Source organism: Tamandua tetradactyla, chromosome 4 (assembly GCF_023851605.1).
Source record: "Tamandua tetradactyla isolate mTamTet1 chromosome 4, mTamTet1.pri, whole genome shotgun sequence".
In the NCBI taxonomy this organism is placed as follows: Eukaryota; Metazoa; Chordata; class Mammalia; order Pilosa; family Myrmecophagidae; genus Tamandua; species Tamandua tetradactyla.
Genome location: NC_135330.1, coordinates 111761415 through 111779206, shown reverse-complemented (window position 1 = coordinate 111779206; position 17792 = coordinate 111761415). Strand labels below are relative to the sequence as shown.

The 17792-nt window shown below is 38.7% G+C and overlaps 1 protein-coding gene across 4 annotated transcripts in view; it reads left to right on the top strand.

Moving 5' to 3' along the window:
* Positions 1–17792, top strand: part of LRCH1 (leucine rich repeats and calponin homology domain containing 1) — a 209023-nt gene that overhangs the window by 168792 nt on the left and 22439 nt on the right. For 2 of the 4 annotated variants that reach the window (XM_077158254.1, XM_077158253.1), the window contains exons 16-18: positions 622–726; positions 7174–7283; positions 17407–17544. In XM_077158254.1, the coding sequence (XP_077014369.1) occupies positions 622–726; positions 7174–7283; positions 17407–17544 (353 nt within the window). The remainder of the gene's footprint in view (positions 1–621; positions 727–7173; positions 7284–17406; positions 17545–17792) is intronic. The other 2 variants (XM_077158256.1, XM_077158255.1) reach the window with 1 other exon arrangement.

Sequence of the window (17792 nt, the reverse complement as noted above, 5' to 3'; positions counted from 1 at the left end):
TCGGAAGCAGTTTTGAGAAGTGTATCGGAGATTGAGGAAAGAGTTATTAGTAAAGCAAGCCAGTAGACTTACCGTTGTCTTCAAAGAGAAATTTTACATTGCTTCGGGGAAAAAAATCACAAATGGTAAATACCAATGCTGTCATAGTCGGTTGAATTTCTATGTAATAGTTATATTCACACCTCTGTTCAGCTTTTTCCTACGTACCCCAATTTTTTGCGTGAGTAGTATTTGCTAAGAGTGTTAGTTATTTGTAAGGCCTTTGCAAAAGGTGTCTGGTAGGTCTTCTGCTTTTTATGTACACAGTCTATGGGTGCTCTTTCTTTCTGTTGACACGGTTCATTAACCATTTAAGTCTGTGGATTTGCTGTTGAGATTAATGATATTAACTGCATGCAAAGTAAATGATTGATAAGTACTAACACTCAGTTTTATCATTCTTTTTATTCCTTGCACCATCTCTCATTCTTCTATATTGTACATTTGAAATTAATCCCATATCAATGCAATCCGCTTCATTTCCATACAATCCTTATGCCATTTGTGAAATGCTGCTTCCCCTTTGGTTTTTCCTGGTCCTTGTGCAACTCTATATGGACTGGCTCTCACGCTCTCCTGCAGACCCAGCCCTCACTCTTCCTCCTATCTCCTTCAACAAACTTACACAGGCACAAACATGGGACAACTCTAGCTACAGTGTTCCATCTGAAGGAGACAGTGACAATGGTAGGTGGATTTCTACATCTTTCAGTTTGCTCATTGATATAAGCCAATGACTATACGTGAACATTCCTTTCTGTGAAGCCAAAGATGGAGTATTTGTAACTGCATGCCCCATAGAAGGAATAATGAGTAAGTCTGGGAGGTGAAGTCCAGAAAAGTGTATGTGGGTTGTTCTCTAGCAGTTTTTCAAACTATGGTTTGATTATCTTGAATATTCAGAATGTTGGGGAGGGCTATAAAATAATATTTTCACTACATTTTCTGCTAGGATTGTGTGTGTGTATATGTGTGTATGTTTGCAGAGATTTGGGATTTGTGCATTTGGATTATCTCTGCTTGCTCCTGCATCTGCATTAAATGCTTTTAGAGTTTGATTTTTTAGTATCTATGCTTACTGTAGGAGATCTTGAAGGTAATGAAAAGGTACCTTTGCTGACCCTCAGGTGTCACACTAAAAATAATGTTACATGTTGAAAAATTTATAAAAAGAAGAGAAATCACTTGCCTTCTCCCCTCCTTGCTTCTGCAAATTATTTGCTTGTTTTGACTTGTGATATCATCTTGAGTGTTGGTGAATCTTGAATGATATCAAAGAATAGTAATTTGAATAGTAATGAAAGTCAAATGTGCAAATAAAAATGGAGGACACTAAACGAGTATTAATATCTATGCTTTTAATTTTGTGACATTAAATGTCTTAAATTGCTAAGAGATTAAAATAAAATAAATATAACTATTTAGATCTACATAAGCACTTATAACTGGCTCTCTATTCTGATCTAATCTAGTTCTAAACATTTTACTTCAAAATACCGAGTGATAGAAGTAATGTTGAGTGGTTGTAACAGGTACAATTTATAGAGAAGAGAAGTGAAATGTGAAGTATAACCACAATGCAAACACAATAGGAAGATATATTTGCTGATAATACTTATTATTTTAATCCAAGTATATCATATGTGACACATGGAAAATGAATATTTTAAAAACTTGCAGTGATTTTTGGTCAAAATTGCTGACCCATTTTCCTTGTGTAGAAGGAAGAAGTATACTGTGGAGGATCAGTTATAAAAGGGATTTTAATTTTTCTTATATTTCTGAAGTTTTTAATTGAAAATAAGTATGCTAAAAGATGTTTAAAAAGTTAAAAAGTCCCTTATATCATCCTATTTTAAATTCTGAAAGTTGAAGACAGCGGAATGGAAACTGTTGATAAATTGTTTCTTAACTTAAAAATAAAAAGAGGGAGAGGTTTTTAGTTGTTTGTTTTTCAAAAAAACTTGGCTATTTATAGATCTGATGTCATTTAAAGGAAATAAAGCCCAGAGTGAAAGATTTATGCGTGATTTGGTATTTCCTTAGGTGTGATATCTGAAACCCAAAGGATTTTTATTTTGTAACACTAGGAAAAGATTAGACATCTTATACCTTAGAAATGGAATATCTGCCCTTCTAGATGAACCAACTAAAACCAGAGAGATGAAATAAAACCTCCATCTCTATGTAGCCAAGTCCACCCTGTACACGGAGATGGAGGGACCAAGGATCAAGCCCAGGGTCCCTGGCTCGGATTTTATCTCCTCTCTGTCATACGTACATTCCTTTTGTAGATATTTACTGAGGATAATATGTGTAAGGTACCAAGCCAGACAGCCTTCCTTTTAATAAAATCCTAAAATATCCATGAAAAATAGTCATTGCCAAAAGCTTTCTAAAAATAAAATAACCTTGCAGTACTTCTTAGATATGAGCGAAAATTGCAGTGATAACACGCATAGATTTTATGCTCTACCACAATAATATAAAAGGATTGTTTTGGATATTGAGTGGCTGGGTCAGCCTGGCAGATGTTTTATCGTTGTCATTTTTCCTTATTTGCACTTATGGGCATTTTCTGGTCAGAAATGTTCTTTACCAGTTTTTGTGCAGGTCCCCACAAAATTTTTCCTGTAGGGGCTAAATTTTGCCTTGTGAGTTACATACATTTCCTGTACTTATTTTTTTTTTTAATTAAAGAAGCTGCACTCTGTCTCTGCAAGTACGCAAGCTAATGTTTCAAGAGAAGCATAGTCTACTTTTTATGCTGTTCTTACTTGTTCCTCTTAAATAGGCCATCTGTTCAGTAACCTCTCTTGGTACTTCAAAGTTCATTGCCACATCAATACCTGTCCAATATCCATAGCTATCTCTTAACTTTCATAAATGACTGGCATCTAATAAGGTGCCAATTTTGACCCAGTAGGCTGTAAATTGCCTTTCATTTATTTTTTTAGACTCCTTAACTTGTTTTGATAAAATTGGCATTTTTATACCTACCAGCTCGCTGTCTTGTTTTAGGTTAACATTTGCCTTTCATTTTCCTTCTTTCTAATATCTCCTTCCAAATATATCTCATTTCAAATGCCACATTTTCTCTAAAACTCATTTTCAAAGAGATCGAAGATGTCACACTGGACAAAAAGTCTTCGGGGGTTTGAATTTCCACAATCCCAAGTTCTGCCTCCCACAGTGAATGGGGAAGAGGTGGGACTGGACACGGGCAGCTCGGCTTCAGGTTTTTCTTGACTTGAAAGTGTACTTTCTTCTTTTCCTTGCATTTGTGCCTCTTACTATGCTGCATCTTTCCTATTTCCCTGTACTTAGGGGGTTAAAACCCTTCCTGTCTTCTTTTGAATCATTTTCCCTTTTTCTTTTGCCATGAATTGTAGGATCCTGATTTATGTTTACTTAAAATTCATCTTTAAATATCGCTAGAGAATGAATGAACGGACTTACCCACCTTGGGCCAGTTTACGGACTTTTTCTATAGTTCTGTATGATAACTCTGCATGAGTAGTATTATTTCCCCTGTTCCAAAAAGGAGGGAAACAGAAGATGTGAGAGCTTTTTTTTTTTTTTTTTTAGGAGTATTTCCTAAAACAGTTAAATGATAAATTGCATTTCAAGCAGTGTTCAGAGTAGCAGAGTAGCAGACTTTCTTTGCTTAACAGAAACGTTCTTAGAAACAGTGAGAAAAGTGCTTCCTTGGGCCATCAAATATTTCATGGGCGCCTGTTATGTCTTAGCATGGTGCTTTTTACACCATAAAGCTCTAGAAAAGACAGCCAACAACTCTGCATGAGACTTTTATTTCAAAGTCTAATGCATTCGCTAGACTAAAAACTAAGTTTTAGAAAATTTTTCATAAAAGAAGGAAAATTGTATGTGGCTGGTTAACAGGGTAGAATTATCTTCTCTGCAAAGATACTAGTCCAAATAGACTGCCCTGGAATGTGGGAGTTTTTGAAACAGTTGTTTCATTTATTTTTATACAAAAACACTCATCACTGCTTTGTGAGGCAGGAGTAGAGGGTACAAACTGGAAACAGACTTAAACTCTTACAGATTCATAATGGAGAGAAACATACCATAGGAGCGAAATTTGGAGGTGGCCTGAAAAAGACTCATATAAAGGACTTTTATAGGTTCAAATGAGAAAGAGGTTACTCCAGGGGTGAGGATGTCAAGGAGAGCGGAGAAAGAGGTAGAGATCATGGGAAAATCAGCAGAATGTGACCTGTTCCTGCAAGGACAAAATCTGAGATTCTGCAGAAACGTATTCGTCATTCCTTACAGAGTGCTTACAGATTTGTTTCTTCCTCTAAGTAAATTACAAATGTATGCAAATCTCTTCTGTTCTTTAAATATTCCCTATGTGAAACACAGTATTTAAACTGTTGAGCAGATACAAAGTTAAGGAAACCCAGGGTAATCAATTTCCTGAAGCCTTGATACAGGCAGGCCACTGGATTTGTTATTGAAATACAACTTGAACGAAATAAAAGAAAAAGGAGGCTTTGTAATCAGAGCTCTTTTAATGATTCCCTGTAGAATTAAGCTGTCCTAACAAAGCCAGCAAAATAATCAAGCTGGTCGCATTCTTGGTTGCAGATTTATTACTAGCCTCGAGAATCATTTTAAATACCCAAATGTTCCATCATAATTAATACTAGAAAACTACTAATATTATAGTATTTGATTTCCAATAATTGTATGTACATTTGAAGTGGTCATTTGCAAAAAACCACGGTTTAAATGTTTCGACACATTTTGATCGCTTATCTTTCGTACAACAAATACCAAGCATGCATTTGTATTAAGATGTCCAGGGATTTAAGGTGAAAAGTGATGCCAGGAAATTAAACCCATACAACTATTGCACTGTCCTGCTATCTGACACAGGGCTCTAACACGGTGTAGGAACTTGATTTGTATGCTGGTAAACAAAAGCTCACACAATTCGTTTAACTTCCTGATAGTTTCGTGTTCAGAATCAAATCTGCCAATAAAAACATACTGAAAATATTAAACATGCTATATTAGATAAAATTACCCCCAGAAAAAAAGGCAAAGAAAATCCGCCAGACAATAGATTTGTTTCAACAGTGTTGAGGCGCCCCCTTCTGGCTCACGTGTTTATCACCCAACTCTTACTGCATTCCTTGACTTTTTTGGTAAATTTGGTTGAATTCTCTTCTTTCAGGGTATGGATTATTTCTAGATTTTATATTTTGATAGATATCTCGTCTGGTTGTTACTCTTATCTGGGTGGTTTTTTTTCCTTTGGCTTTCTGTGGAGTAAAGGCAAGTTTAATAGTCTTCAGTTTCCTCCAGGCCTCTTAATGAGCAATTCCTCATTTCCCAATATGCTCTGTGAACTTGTCATCTCTTCCTGTTGGGCAGCTCTGCCCTTCTTCCGTCGCTGGCCTTGCTTTATATTTAAAACAATTTGCCTCACTTTCCTGTTGGGTTTGGCTTTTGTGGGCCTCAGTGACAGCCGTTCTGTGACATGCCTTTGGCTCTTTTTCCTGTGACCTCACCGGGTGGACCAACTCGTGTCTGAGATTCTGCAAGACGTTATGTGCATTAAGTCATCCTCTTTCTCCGTTTACTTGGTATTAACTGGATCTGGGTTTTATTAAGAGTGTCAACTCTAATCTTCCATAGGGCCTCAGAATGTGAATTCAAATATCTTAGAACCGAGTGAGAAAGAGAATACTGAGATGTGATAAGAGTGTGAGCAGAATGCCAGTCATTTATTGAAGCTGTTGTGGTTCAAAAGTACAAATTAAGATAAAAGCTACCTAGGTGGGGAGGCATGGGATAATTGATTATATGGAATGGATTCAAATTCTTTTCTTTAAAGTCATGTATTTGTAAACCATATTTCATCTTCTTCAAACTAATAAATTGAAAATCTTTAAATGAACCCATTAGGTAAGGTTTGTCAGGGTAGAATAAAAGTTACATAATTTTCTTATTCGACATTACTTAAATGACGGCAATCGAAGCTACTAGAATTGCTGCCATGTTAAAACAGCATTCAACATGCTATTGATTTCAAAAATTGAAGCTCTCTGTCCCAAATTTCCTGTAACATCCTCCCTTCTCCCTCCTCTCTTCCCCCATTCCTTGCAATCTTAAGCTTTCGGAGCAGAAGGATCCAAAGAGGGCTAACTGCTTTTTGACCCCTTCGTGTGCATGGCAAATTGAAGTCATGTAGGATAAAAATATCGAGGAAGATAAAAATTCAAGTTTAATCTGCCCTGGGTCTTGTCTGAAGATAAAAATTGATTGAGATGTACTATAATCACTCTGCTTTATGTGAAATTCTTTGTACCTTCTTTGATGCTCTTTAAAATATGTTATCCTTGAGTAATTTAGAGACAAACACTACTTCTGGCGCCATTAACTTCTTCCTTTTTTCACGAGGACGTGCGGATGTTAGATTCTATTCTTGGAGATTTGTCACTTTGAAGACCTGAAACAAACCATGAGCTCTTGAACTGCCCGTAATCTCGCCATCCCTTCTAATAGAAGTCTATGCCCACCTCTGAAAGAATTAACTTTTGGGGTACACGGTCAGCAACAAGAGAGAAAGCAGAATTTTCCCCCTGCTCTCTCAAAAGTGTAATACTGTGTGTCAGTCCATAGTTCTTAACCCAGATGTATGGGAAAAACTTATGCCAATGAAAACATTCACCACTGCTGATTTTTAACGTACAAAGCAATTCTAGAATCTTCATTTTTGGAACTGATGATCTGATTTAATGAAAAGATTATGACCCCTCGGTGTAAATTAAAGCTTAGAATGAAAGTAGTGGAAAAACGAGACAGGAGGGATGTCCGTCAAAGGAGTAGGCTGGGTCGATTCCTACAGTGACCCAAATCCTTCCCTGGATTCAGTTTATTATCACCAAAAAGTGTTGGTTTATGCCAACTGAGAAACTTAAAATATAGCCTCCTTTAAAAGACTCTGATCAAGCTTTCCAAGTCAGGAATTTCTTTGTTTCTGTGAGTGGTGAAATCATCTTATGAATGAACTGTTTGTTTGATTTGAATATGAATAGCCATATCTGGCAACCTGTAGAAGGTAATCCATAAAGACTTTTTTTTTCCTTTATATCACAGTATTTCTAAGACCTCAGAGAAATTTGGAATCTATAGACCCACAGTTTACAATTCGGAGGAAAATGGAACAGATGAGAGAAGAAAAAGAATTGGTGGAGCAACTCCGTGAGGTACACAAGAGCTGTTATACATTATATGTGAATAAGGACTTTTAGAAACGAAGCAGCAGACTATATTATTATATAACCTAGTTACAGTTTCTAGCTGGGTCACTTACTGGCTGTGTGAAATTAGGCAAATGACTTAACATTCCTGACTTTCAGTTTAAAAAAAAATTAGTTCCGATCTACCTCGTGGAGTTTACAAGGAATATACGTGAAATAAGATTAAGTAGAAATACCTAATACACACATATATAAAGGCTGGGTATCGTTGTGATTTGTTTGAACTTTACAATAATGAGCTGTTATTCATTTACTTATACTATTCCATTTATTTAGAAATGTTTACAGTTATCCTTATTTCATATCCCAAACTGCACAGGGTTTTTAATCAGGCGTTAAATAAGAAAGCTATTTGAGTTCCCACTAAGGGGAGAAGCCTTGAGCAGGTAGTCATCGAAGAGTCAACAAATAAGACTGGCCTGTAAACTAGATAATAGCGGGGGCCACAGCTAGCTTATTCCTGGTTGGATTTCTAGTCCCAGTACAGCTCCTGGTAGGCAGGAGGTTGGTACTTGTTTACACTTGTGGTCTCTGTATCTTAGTTAGGAAGATAGTACATAAATATATAGAAGGTCAGACAGCTGCGTAAGGGTCAGTCACCAAGGAGGTGGACAAAAGTAGTGGTTGTTAAAGGCAACGCGTTATGTATTGCACGGAAGTTCTTTATGTTCAGAGGGAAGTAGGATACCTGTGGAAAACTTTGTGGAGAAGGTAGGGCTTATATACTAAATCTTCACTTTCTCACTAACCAATACGTATTGGTTGCTACCATGTGTCAGATAGTAGTCTAGGGAATGGGATATAGGAGAGAACAAAGGATCCACTATTTTAAAGAGATAGTAAATAGCAAGGAAACAAATATATTTCAGATAGCGGTGAGTCCTAGAGATGAGCAGAATATCCTATATGTTTTAATTTTCCATCTGCTGAAACAAACACTATACAGTGGGTTGATTCAAACATTGGGGGTTTATTAGTGAAAGGTTTAGGAGGCGAAAGGGTGAGAAAGAAGAAAGGCAGACCAGGACATTTAAAGTGGGGGAGGGGTTATTTCTGTGCTCCTGGGCAGAGCTCACCAAACCCAAGATGGAGGGAGGTGAGTGCGCATGCAGGCTTCAGTGCAGGCAGCTTTTAAGGATGGAGGTCAGGAGACGTCCAGAAGGGGCGGTTCATTAGTTCCAGAAGCTATGTTGGGAGGGGTGACACATCCTCTGCAGCTCCAGTTGCAGTGCCCTTCCCTGTTCCCCCGACCTAACATTCCAGCCTTTTTATGATAATAGGATGCCGAGGTCTTTCTGGCTACTTCCTGCTGTACTGGGGCAGCGTGGGGTTATAGGCTGGAACCGTCATGGCCAGGGGAGTGGGGAGGCTGGCTGTAGGAATCTGGTGAGGAAGGCAGGTGATGATAATGATGCAGGAGCATTTGGTTGACTGCTACCCAGGAAAGTTCTTTTATGCATCCCTGGAGGAAGTTGAGGAGACAGGGAGCTAGGAGAAAAAAGAGACAGATTAGGATAACTGAACCTAGTAATGGGAGGAGCCATGTTGCCAGGGGAGAAGAAAACCAGTTTAAGGCAGAGTTGGTTCCTTGCTTTCTGTGGTAGAGTTCCTCCTTTAGTTTGTTTAAGGTTTGGATATTTTGTTCCACGAGACCCAACTCGTTGACGTAATAGCAGCATTCCTCTTGGAGGAATATACACATTCCTCCTTTTTCGGCTGCCAGCAGGTCTAAGGCCCATCGAGTTTGAAGAGTTACCTGGGCTAGTGAGGTGAGTTGGCATTGTAGAGAGGAGACAGATTCTGATGTCGATTCCAGGGCTACCTGTAGTCGAGTTTCAGAGTTTTGAGAGGTTAAAATATTGTGTCCCAGCGCCCCTCCTGCTGTGGCTGAGGTTGTGACCAAAGCGGTTAGGCTGATGCCTACTAGGATAGGAAGAAAGGCAGCCCTTTTTGAGCGAGGAGAGGGCAGTAGCCAAGTTAGTTCGGACTCCCCATACAGGGTCAGTTGAGGAACAATAGTTACCAGGAAGCATGGTCCTGGGGCAGCGGAGTTAAGGCACTTGGTAAAAGTTCCATTACACCAGAAATATTGTCCTTTGGGGGCATGGGTGGTGTTGTGGTAGTGACGTTAGTCTGGCAGTTGCTATGACGTTTTGTTTGAGGGTTTTTTATCCAGTGTAGTGAGGCTCCTAATTTGGCAAGAAGATCTTGCCCCATTAGTGGGCTGGGGCAAGAAGGCATTACTAAGAAAGAGTGTGTAATGGGGTACCCTTCCATTAAACATGTAAGCAGTCCAGTAGTTAAAGGGTGTGAAGGACAACCGTCTATGCCCATAACCGTGACCTGGGAAGGAAGGAGTTGACCTGAGTAAGAGGGGAGGATGGAAAAGGTAGCCCCTGTGTCTACTAAAAGGGAGGTGGACTTACCCGCTACCTTGATTGTTACCCTGGGCTCAGCGAGAGTGATGGGGGTCACTGAGGTCAGGTGTCATCAGTCGTCAGTGGCCAGGCCCAGAACTGCCAGCAGTGGGTTAGGGGACGTCTCACCCTGGTTTGAGGCCCTTTCAGGTCCTGGACCTGAATTTGGGAGGGAAATGAGAAGCGGGGTGTCTCCACAACTTTTTGAGTCCCTGTTCACCTCAGCCCTCGGAAGAGAATCTGACATGAATTCATGATTTTTGGAGGGCAATTAACAGACAGGCTCTCTTGGAACCGTGAGACCCGGCAGCAGGGCTAGGAGGGAAGGGACTTACCCAATCTGTGGTGGATGTAGCAGCGGGCCAAAGGATCCCTTGTCGCTGGCCATGTGGAGGAAGGAGGAGAGAGGAAGTTGGGGCACCTCTGGCCAGGCGGGTGGCACCCACGCCCCTCTCCCGGGTTTCCGGCACCAGATGAAAGGTTTAGGAGGCGAAAGGGTGAAAAAGAAGAAAGGTACACCAGGAAATTCAAAGTGGGGGGGGGGTATTTCTGCGCTCCTGGGCAGAGCTCACCAAACCCAAGATGGAGGGAGGTGAGTGTGCACACAGGCTTCCATGTGGGCAGCTTTTAAGGATGGAGGTCAGGTGACATCCAGAAGGGGCAGTTCATTAGTTCCAGAAGTCAGGTTGGGAGGGGTGACACAGCTTCCGGAGCTCCAGTTGCAGTACCCTTCCCCGTTCCTCCGACCTAACAAATTAGCTCATGGTTTTAAGGCCAGGAGAGGTCCAAAATCAAGGCATCAGCACAGTGATGCTTTTTCCTAAAGACTGTGGCACTCTGGGTCTGACTGCGGGTGATCCTTGGTCCTTGGCTTTTCTGCATGTGACAGTGCACACAGAGAGCTCTCAGGCTTCACTATCCATCCAACTTTCACTCTGCCTCTCAAGGACTTTAGTCACCCAGATTAAAGCCCAACCATATTTATAAAGGTCAACACTCACTAGCATACAGACCAAAAACTTGTCCAAAGTGGGGCACAAAATTTGATCTAACACCCTATTGTTAAAATGAGATTAAAAATAAATTGAAATAATACAAAACAACATCTTTCTTGTTGAAGAAACTTTATCTATGGTTTAACAGGTAGTCAGGAGGAAAAAAACTTAAAAAACAAAAATTTCTCACTGCCACTTTTAGTCACTGCAGTTGACTTGAGAATCACATCAGTAAAGTCACAGCTCTGGCATTTGTCCAGAGTATTTTGGATATGTTGTGAGCTTTGGAGTGAATTTTCAGGGGTATGTGAAACTAAGAAACTGAGTTATACCTGTCCAAAAAAGATTCCTTATAATTTTTTTCTTAAAACCTTTGTCATATTAATGTCTTTTGTTTTCATTTAGTGATATAAAATTGGATACTGATAAAGAACCTAGAAAAAAATTAGGTTTCTAGAACCAAGACAATTCTGAAAGAGAATTATATAACACTGGCATGCACTGATTTTCAAGTGTTTCATTTATTGCAAATCACCAAATTAAGTCATTCCTTCTTAGGCTAATCTCCATTTAAAAGGAGCTTCTGTTGCAAGGCAGAAACTTTAGAAACTGATTGCTCTACTTTCCTTCTGGGAAAATGGAGTAGATGTGCTTTTTCCTATTATTCTGGCTAAATACATACACATTATGTATAAAACAAACACAAACGCTCTGAAAGATAGAGGAAGGAAGGCAGACTGGCTAGGGACCTCAGCACCTGAGAAATGGCATTGTGGTGAGTTCCCTGGGTATTATTTCTGCCACATGTACCCTAAATTTGGACCTGAAGAAGCCAGCAATCCAGAAATACCAAGATACAGACAGTATAAAAAGTCCTAACAAAAACCTGCTCTCTCTAGCCAAAGAACAGGAAAGGGGCAGTGTAGCAAGACAGAAATCTTTTAGACAATAACTGCCTTACTCCAGTCAAACACCACAGAGAAAATGTATGGCTCCAACCACATCAGCAAAGGCTGAAGAGGACTTTAGAGGTACATCCTTACAAGACTGTGACAAGTCACCCCAGCACCCTGCTGGGCTGGTGTCACAGAAGGCCAGGGAGGGAGATAGAAATTTTGCCCCCACTAGCCAGTAACAAGCTATTACCTTACCTCCCACTACTCCAAGATGCCAGAGGACACCATGCAGGGAGCCTGGATTTCCAGCAAGTGACCATGTTATTACTTTACACAGCACAAAGGGTTCAAAGAAGCAAGGGAAGAGATCCTAATTGTGGCTGGTCCCCTGGGATGCCCAACTGCTTGGGTCAGGGTTGGTGGGTGGTGGCTTCTCCTGTCCTGCCTCATGGTAGAGATAAGAGATGAATGTACTGCCTGAGAGTAGGGTAGTTTATTCACCCCAGGGGGAAGGGACCCTGCCACTATGCACAAAGCATGTATCAAGCAACCTCTGTACAGGGTTCCCATCCTTACAAGCAACTGCGACTGCTTCTTCCCTACAGTCAGACATTTGATTAAACCAAATGTCTCCTCTGGGTTGCAAAATGGAAATATATAGAAACATGCACACAAAGGAAAGGAGGAAGGGGATAGGTGAATGCTGGGAGATGACTGATAGGCACGTCCATGACTCCCCAGTGCCCAGTAGTAACAAGGCAGCACCCACCACAGTGTTAGTGGAGACCATGTGGGGACCTGGAATTCCAAACCCTACCCAGCAGTAAAAAGGAGTCCCTTCCACAGGGGTGACTGGAAGTTGAGTGGGAAACCTGGACTTCTGCCTCTGCATGGCAGTAACAAAGCCATTTTCCCTTTTCCCGTGTCAGAGTAGTGTCAAAGGACATCACCTAAGTTAGAAAGTTGAAAGATTCTAACTTAGGTGGTGTCTCATAACATAATACGAAAGCATTCAAGTTTCAGTTGAAACTTGTCATACCAAGAACCAGGAAGTTCAAAAACTGAATGAAAAAAAGAGAACAATGGATGCCAACACCAAGATGATAGAGATGTAGAGTTATCTGACAACAGTTTTAAAGCAGCCATTGTAAAGTGCCATAACAAGCAATTACAAACATTTTGAAGCAAATGAAAAATTAGAGAGTCTCAGCAAAGAAAAAGAAGATGTAAAGAACAATAAGTAAATTTTAGAACTGAAACTTACAACAACTGAAATAAAAAGCCCAGTGGATGGGGAATCAACAGCAGGATGGAGGGAACAGAAGTAAGAACCACTGAATTAGAATGGAGAACAGTAGAAATTACCAAATATGAACAACAGAGAGGAAACAGACTGAAAATAAATAAATAGAGCCTCAGGTATCCTTAGGAGAGGAGAGGAGAAAAAGATTATAATTAAACTTCTTAAACCAAAGACACAGAAAAAGTATTAATAATAGCCTGAGAAAAATGTCATTTTACTTATGGGGAAAAATAATTTAAAGACCAGTGGATTCCTCATAAAAACCATGGAAGCCAGATGGAAGGGACACTATTTTTTATGCTGAAAGAAAAGAATTGTCAGCCCAGAATACTGTACCCAGTGAAAATAGCTTTTAGGAATGAAGACACAATCAAGACATTCTTAGATGAAGGAAAATTCCTTCACCACAAACCTGTCCTAAAAGAATGATTACAGAAAGGAAGTGAGAGAGGAAACAATAAAAGAGGAACTTTGAAATATCAGGAAGGAAGAAAGAAAACAGCAAGTTAATATACAGGTATATATGAGAGATTTTCCTTCTTTTGAGTTGTCAAAAGTACATTTGGTAGCTGAAGCAAAAATTATAGTACTGTCTGATGTAGTTCTATAAATGTATGTAGAGGCAATACTTAAGACAGTTATGTAATAAATGGGGGAAGGATAGAAAGGTGTGATTTCCATATTTCACTTGAACTCGTAATATGATGACACCAGTAGATTGTGATGTTATGTATATATAATGTAATACCTAAGAGCAGTCACTTAAAAAAGCTCTACAGAGATAACATTCAAAAATACTATAAATAAATCAAAACAGAAATCAAAAAATGTTCAAGTAAGTCATTGGAAGGCAGGAAAAAGAAGACAGAGAGTACAAACTTAAAACAAAAAATGAAATGGTAGACTAAAGCCCTAACATATCAATAATTATATTAAATGTAAATGGTCTAAATATACCAGTTAAAAGGCAGAATTTAGCAGAGTGCATTATAAAACATGACCTAACTAATATCCTGTCTACAAAAAAATTTACTTCAAATATAACAGTGTAGTAAAAGGATAGAAAAAATATATAATACAAATATTGGTGAAGGGTGAACCAATGTTCATAGTATTATTCACAATAGCCAAAATGTGAAAACGGTACAAGTGTCCATCTACAGATGACCAGATAAACAAAGTGTGGTATATCCGTACAATGGATATTATTCAATCATAAATAGGAATGAATGAAGTTTTGATACATGCTACAACATGGATAGACCTTGAAAGGACAGGTATTGCATCTGAAATCCAGTTATATGAAATGACTAGAGTAATACACATTTAGAGATAGAAAGCATATTATAGATTACCAGGAGGCAGGAGGGATTGAGAATTAATACTTAATGGTTGCAGTTTCTCTTTGGGGTTATGGAGAAGTGTTGGTAGTAAATGGCGGTAGTATTAACACACTTAGGTGAACGTAGTTCATACTATTCAATCATATGTTTGAGAGTGGAATTGGGAAATTTTATGATGTACAGATGTTATCACAATTTATTTAAAAAAAAAGGAAAACAGGAGTGACTATGTTAATATCTTATAAAATAGACTTCAAAACAAAGAAAATTACCTAGACCGAGAGAGGAACATGACATAAAGACAGACTAGTCAACCCACCAATAAGACAGCAGTTCTAGAACAGAGCTGCGAATATGTGAAGAGAGAAAATAGACAAATCGCAATCATAGCTGGAAACTTCAGCACCTCTCTCTCAACAGTGAAAAGTATGACTAGGCAGAAAATCAGCAAAAAGGTATAGAAGGACGCGACATCACCATCGGCCAACTGGAATTAATAATGAAGATATTTGGAGAACTCTCCACCCAACAACAGCAGAATACGCATATTTTCAAGTGCCCATGGAAAGTATCTGAAGGTAGACCATGTTCTAGTTTGCCATCTGCTGGAATGCAACACACTGGAGATGGATTGGCTTTCAATAAGAGGGGATTTATTTAGTTGATGTATAGTTCTTCAGAGGAAAGGCAGCTAACTTTCAACTGAGGTTCTTTCTTACGTGGGAAGGCACAGGGTGATCTCTGCTGGCCTTCTCTCCAGGCCTCTGGGTTCCAGCATCTTTCCCCAGGGTGATTCCTTTCTGCATCTCCAAAGGCCTGGGTTGAGCTGTGAGTGCTGAGATGAAGTATGTTGAGCCCTCTCTTTTAAGCACCAGCCAATTAAATCAAACATCATTTATTACATCAGGCACGCCTCTTAGCTGACTGCAGGTGTAATGAGCAATAGATGAGGTTCACATGCCATTGGCTCATGTCCACAGCAACAGAACTAGGCACCTTCACCTGGCCAAGCTGACACCTGAACCTAACTGCCACAGACCATACAACAAATCTCAACAAATTTAAGAGAATTGAAATGATACAAAGTTTTTTTCTCCAGTGACATTGGAATCAAACCAGAAATTATTAAGAGAAAGATAATAGCACATCTCCTAAGACTAAACAACCCACTTATAAATAATATATGGGTCAAAGAGGAAGTATCAAGGGAAATTTTAAAAATACATTGGCCTGAATAAAAATGAATTAGAACATATCAAAGTTGTGGGACACAGTTAAAGTAGTGCTGAGAGGAAAATTTAGAGCACTAATGGCGTACATTAGAAAAGAGAAAAATCTAAGTCAATAATCTAGGCTCCTGTCTCAGAAACCTAGAAAAAAGAAAAGTAAAATAAACTCCAGATAAGTGACAGGAATGAAATAATAAAGATGAGAGCAGAAAGCACGGATATTGAAAACAGAAAAGCAGTAGAGAAAATCAATGAAGTAAAGAACTTTGTTCTTTGAAAAGATTAAAATTGACAAACTTTTACCAAGACTGACATAGAAAAGAGAGAGATCACAAATTACCTATGTCAGGAATGGAATAGAGGGTATCACTACAGACTCTGAGGACATCAAAAGGATAATAGGGGAATAATCTATACAGACATAAATTTGACAGGTTAGAGAAAGTGGACTGCTTCCTTAAAAACATAAACTATCACAACTCACCCAATATAAAACATATAACTAAAAGTCTCCAGTCCTTAATGATTTCACTGGAGAACTCTACCAAATTGTGTTAAGGAAGTCTTAACACAATCTCTTTCAGAAAATAGAAGCAGAGGGAATACTTCCCAATTCATTTTAGGAAGCCAGCATTAACAAAATATTAGCAAATAGAATCAAACAATATATAAAAAGAATTATACACCCTGACCAAGTAGGTTTATTTCAGGAATGCAAGGCTGGTTCGATATTTGAAAATCCATTAATGTAATCCACTATCTCAACAGCCTAAAGAAGAAAAATTACTTGATTATATCAATTGATGAGGAAAAAGTTCTTGACAAAAGTCAACACCTATTCATGATTCAAGAAAAACATAGAAATAGAAGGGAACATTCTCAACTTGTAAAAGAACATTTACAAACATCTCAAGCTAAATACTTAAGTGGTGAAAAACTGAATGTATTCCCCCCTAAGATCAGGAACCAGCAAGAATGTCTGCTCTCATGATTCTTATTCAGCATAGTGTTGGGAGGTCCACTGGGCAAGAGGGCAAGAGGGCAAGAAAGGGTGGGCAGTAAAAGGTATATATATAGATAACAGAGAGAGCACTCTCTATATGGAAATGACATGATTGCCTGCATAGAAATGCCCAAAGAATCTATCAAAAACTCCTAAGACTAATAAGTGAGTTCACTAAGTTAGCAAGATATGAGATGATCATAAAAATCAATTGTATTTCTTTATATGAACAGTGAACATGTGGATGCCAAAATTTAAAATGTAATACCATTTACAGTTGCTAAAACAAAAATGCTTAGGTGTAAATCTAACAAAATGTGTAATTTATCTGCTGAAAGCTACACAACGTTGATGGAAGTAAAGTCTAAATAAATGAACTAGTCAGTTTGGTTTTCATTTGTCAACTCATTCTCTTTTTTTTTTTAACTTTTTTTATTGTATAGTATCATATATATACAAAGTAAAGAAAGAAAAAAGCAATAATTTTCAAAGCACTCTTCAACGAGTAATCACAGAACAGATCCCAAAGTTTGTCATGGGCTACCATATGATCCTCTCAGACTTTTCCTTCTAGCTGCTTCATTCTGTTTTTATATTTTTATAGCCAAGTCTGAGAAAATTTTGAACCCAAGAAATGATTCCTTTCATTACTCCTTTCATTCTACTTCCTAAATTTTTTTTTTTACTGCAGAGGAAATTTCACTTTGACATCTTTATAGATCACTTAAATAATGTTTAGCATTTTCCAGGTGTTCTTACCCTTATTTTTCATAAAGAAATTGGTATCTTAATACATAGATACCTGTGATTGTATTTTACCCTCAGTTGCCTCTGTATGATTAAAGTCACTAACAATAGGCTTCATTCTGACTCCCCCCAACAGAGTATTGAGATGAGACTCAAGGTCAGCCTGCATGAAGACCTGGGGGCAGCACTCATGGATGGGGTCGTCCTCTGCCATCTGGTCAACCATATCCGCCCACGTTCAGTAGCAAGCATCCATGTCCCCTCACCAGCTGTTGTAAGTAACATAATATAAAGGGCATCTAACTTTTACGTGAAACAGACTCTTTTTGAACAGTGTGCTGATCAAGGATTCCAGAGGACTCACCAGGACTTGCTCAAACCCTTCCCGTTGTGCCCCCCAAACAACAAATTAGATGCACAGAGAAGAAACAGCCTGAATGAGGCAACTCAGAAAGGGACAGATATGCTTATTTAAAACAAATATGCAAATGACAAAGAATACTATATTTGTCACTTTAAAGA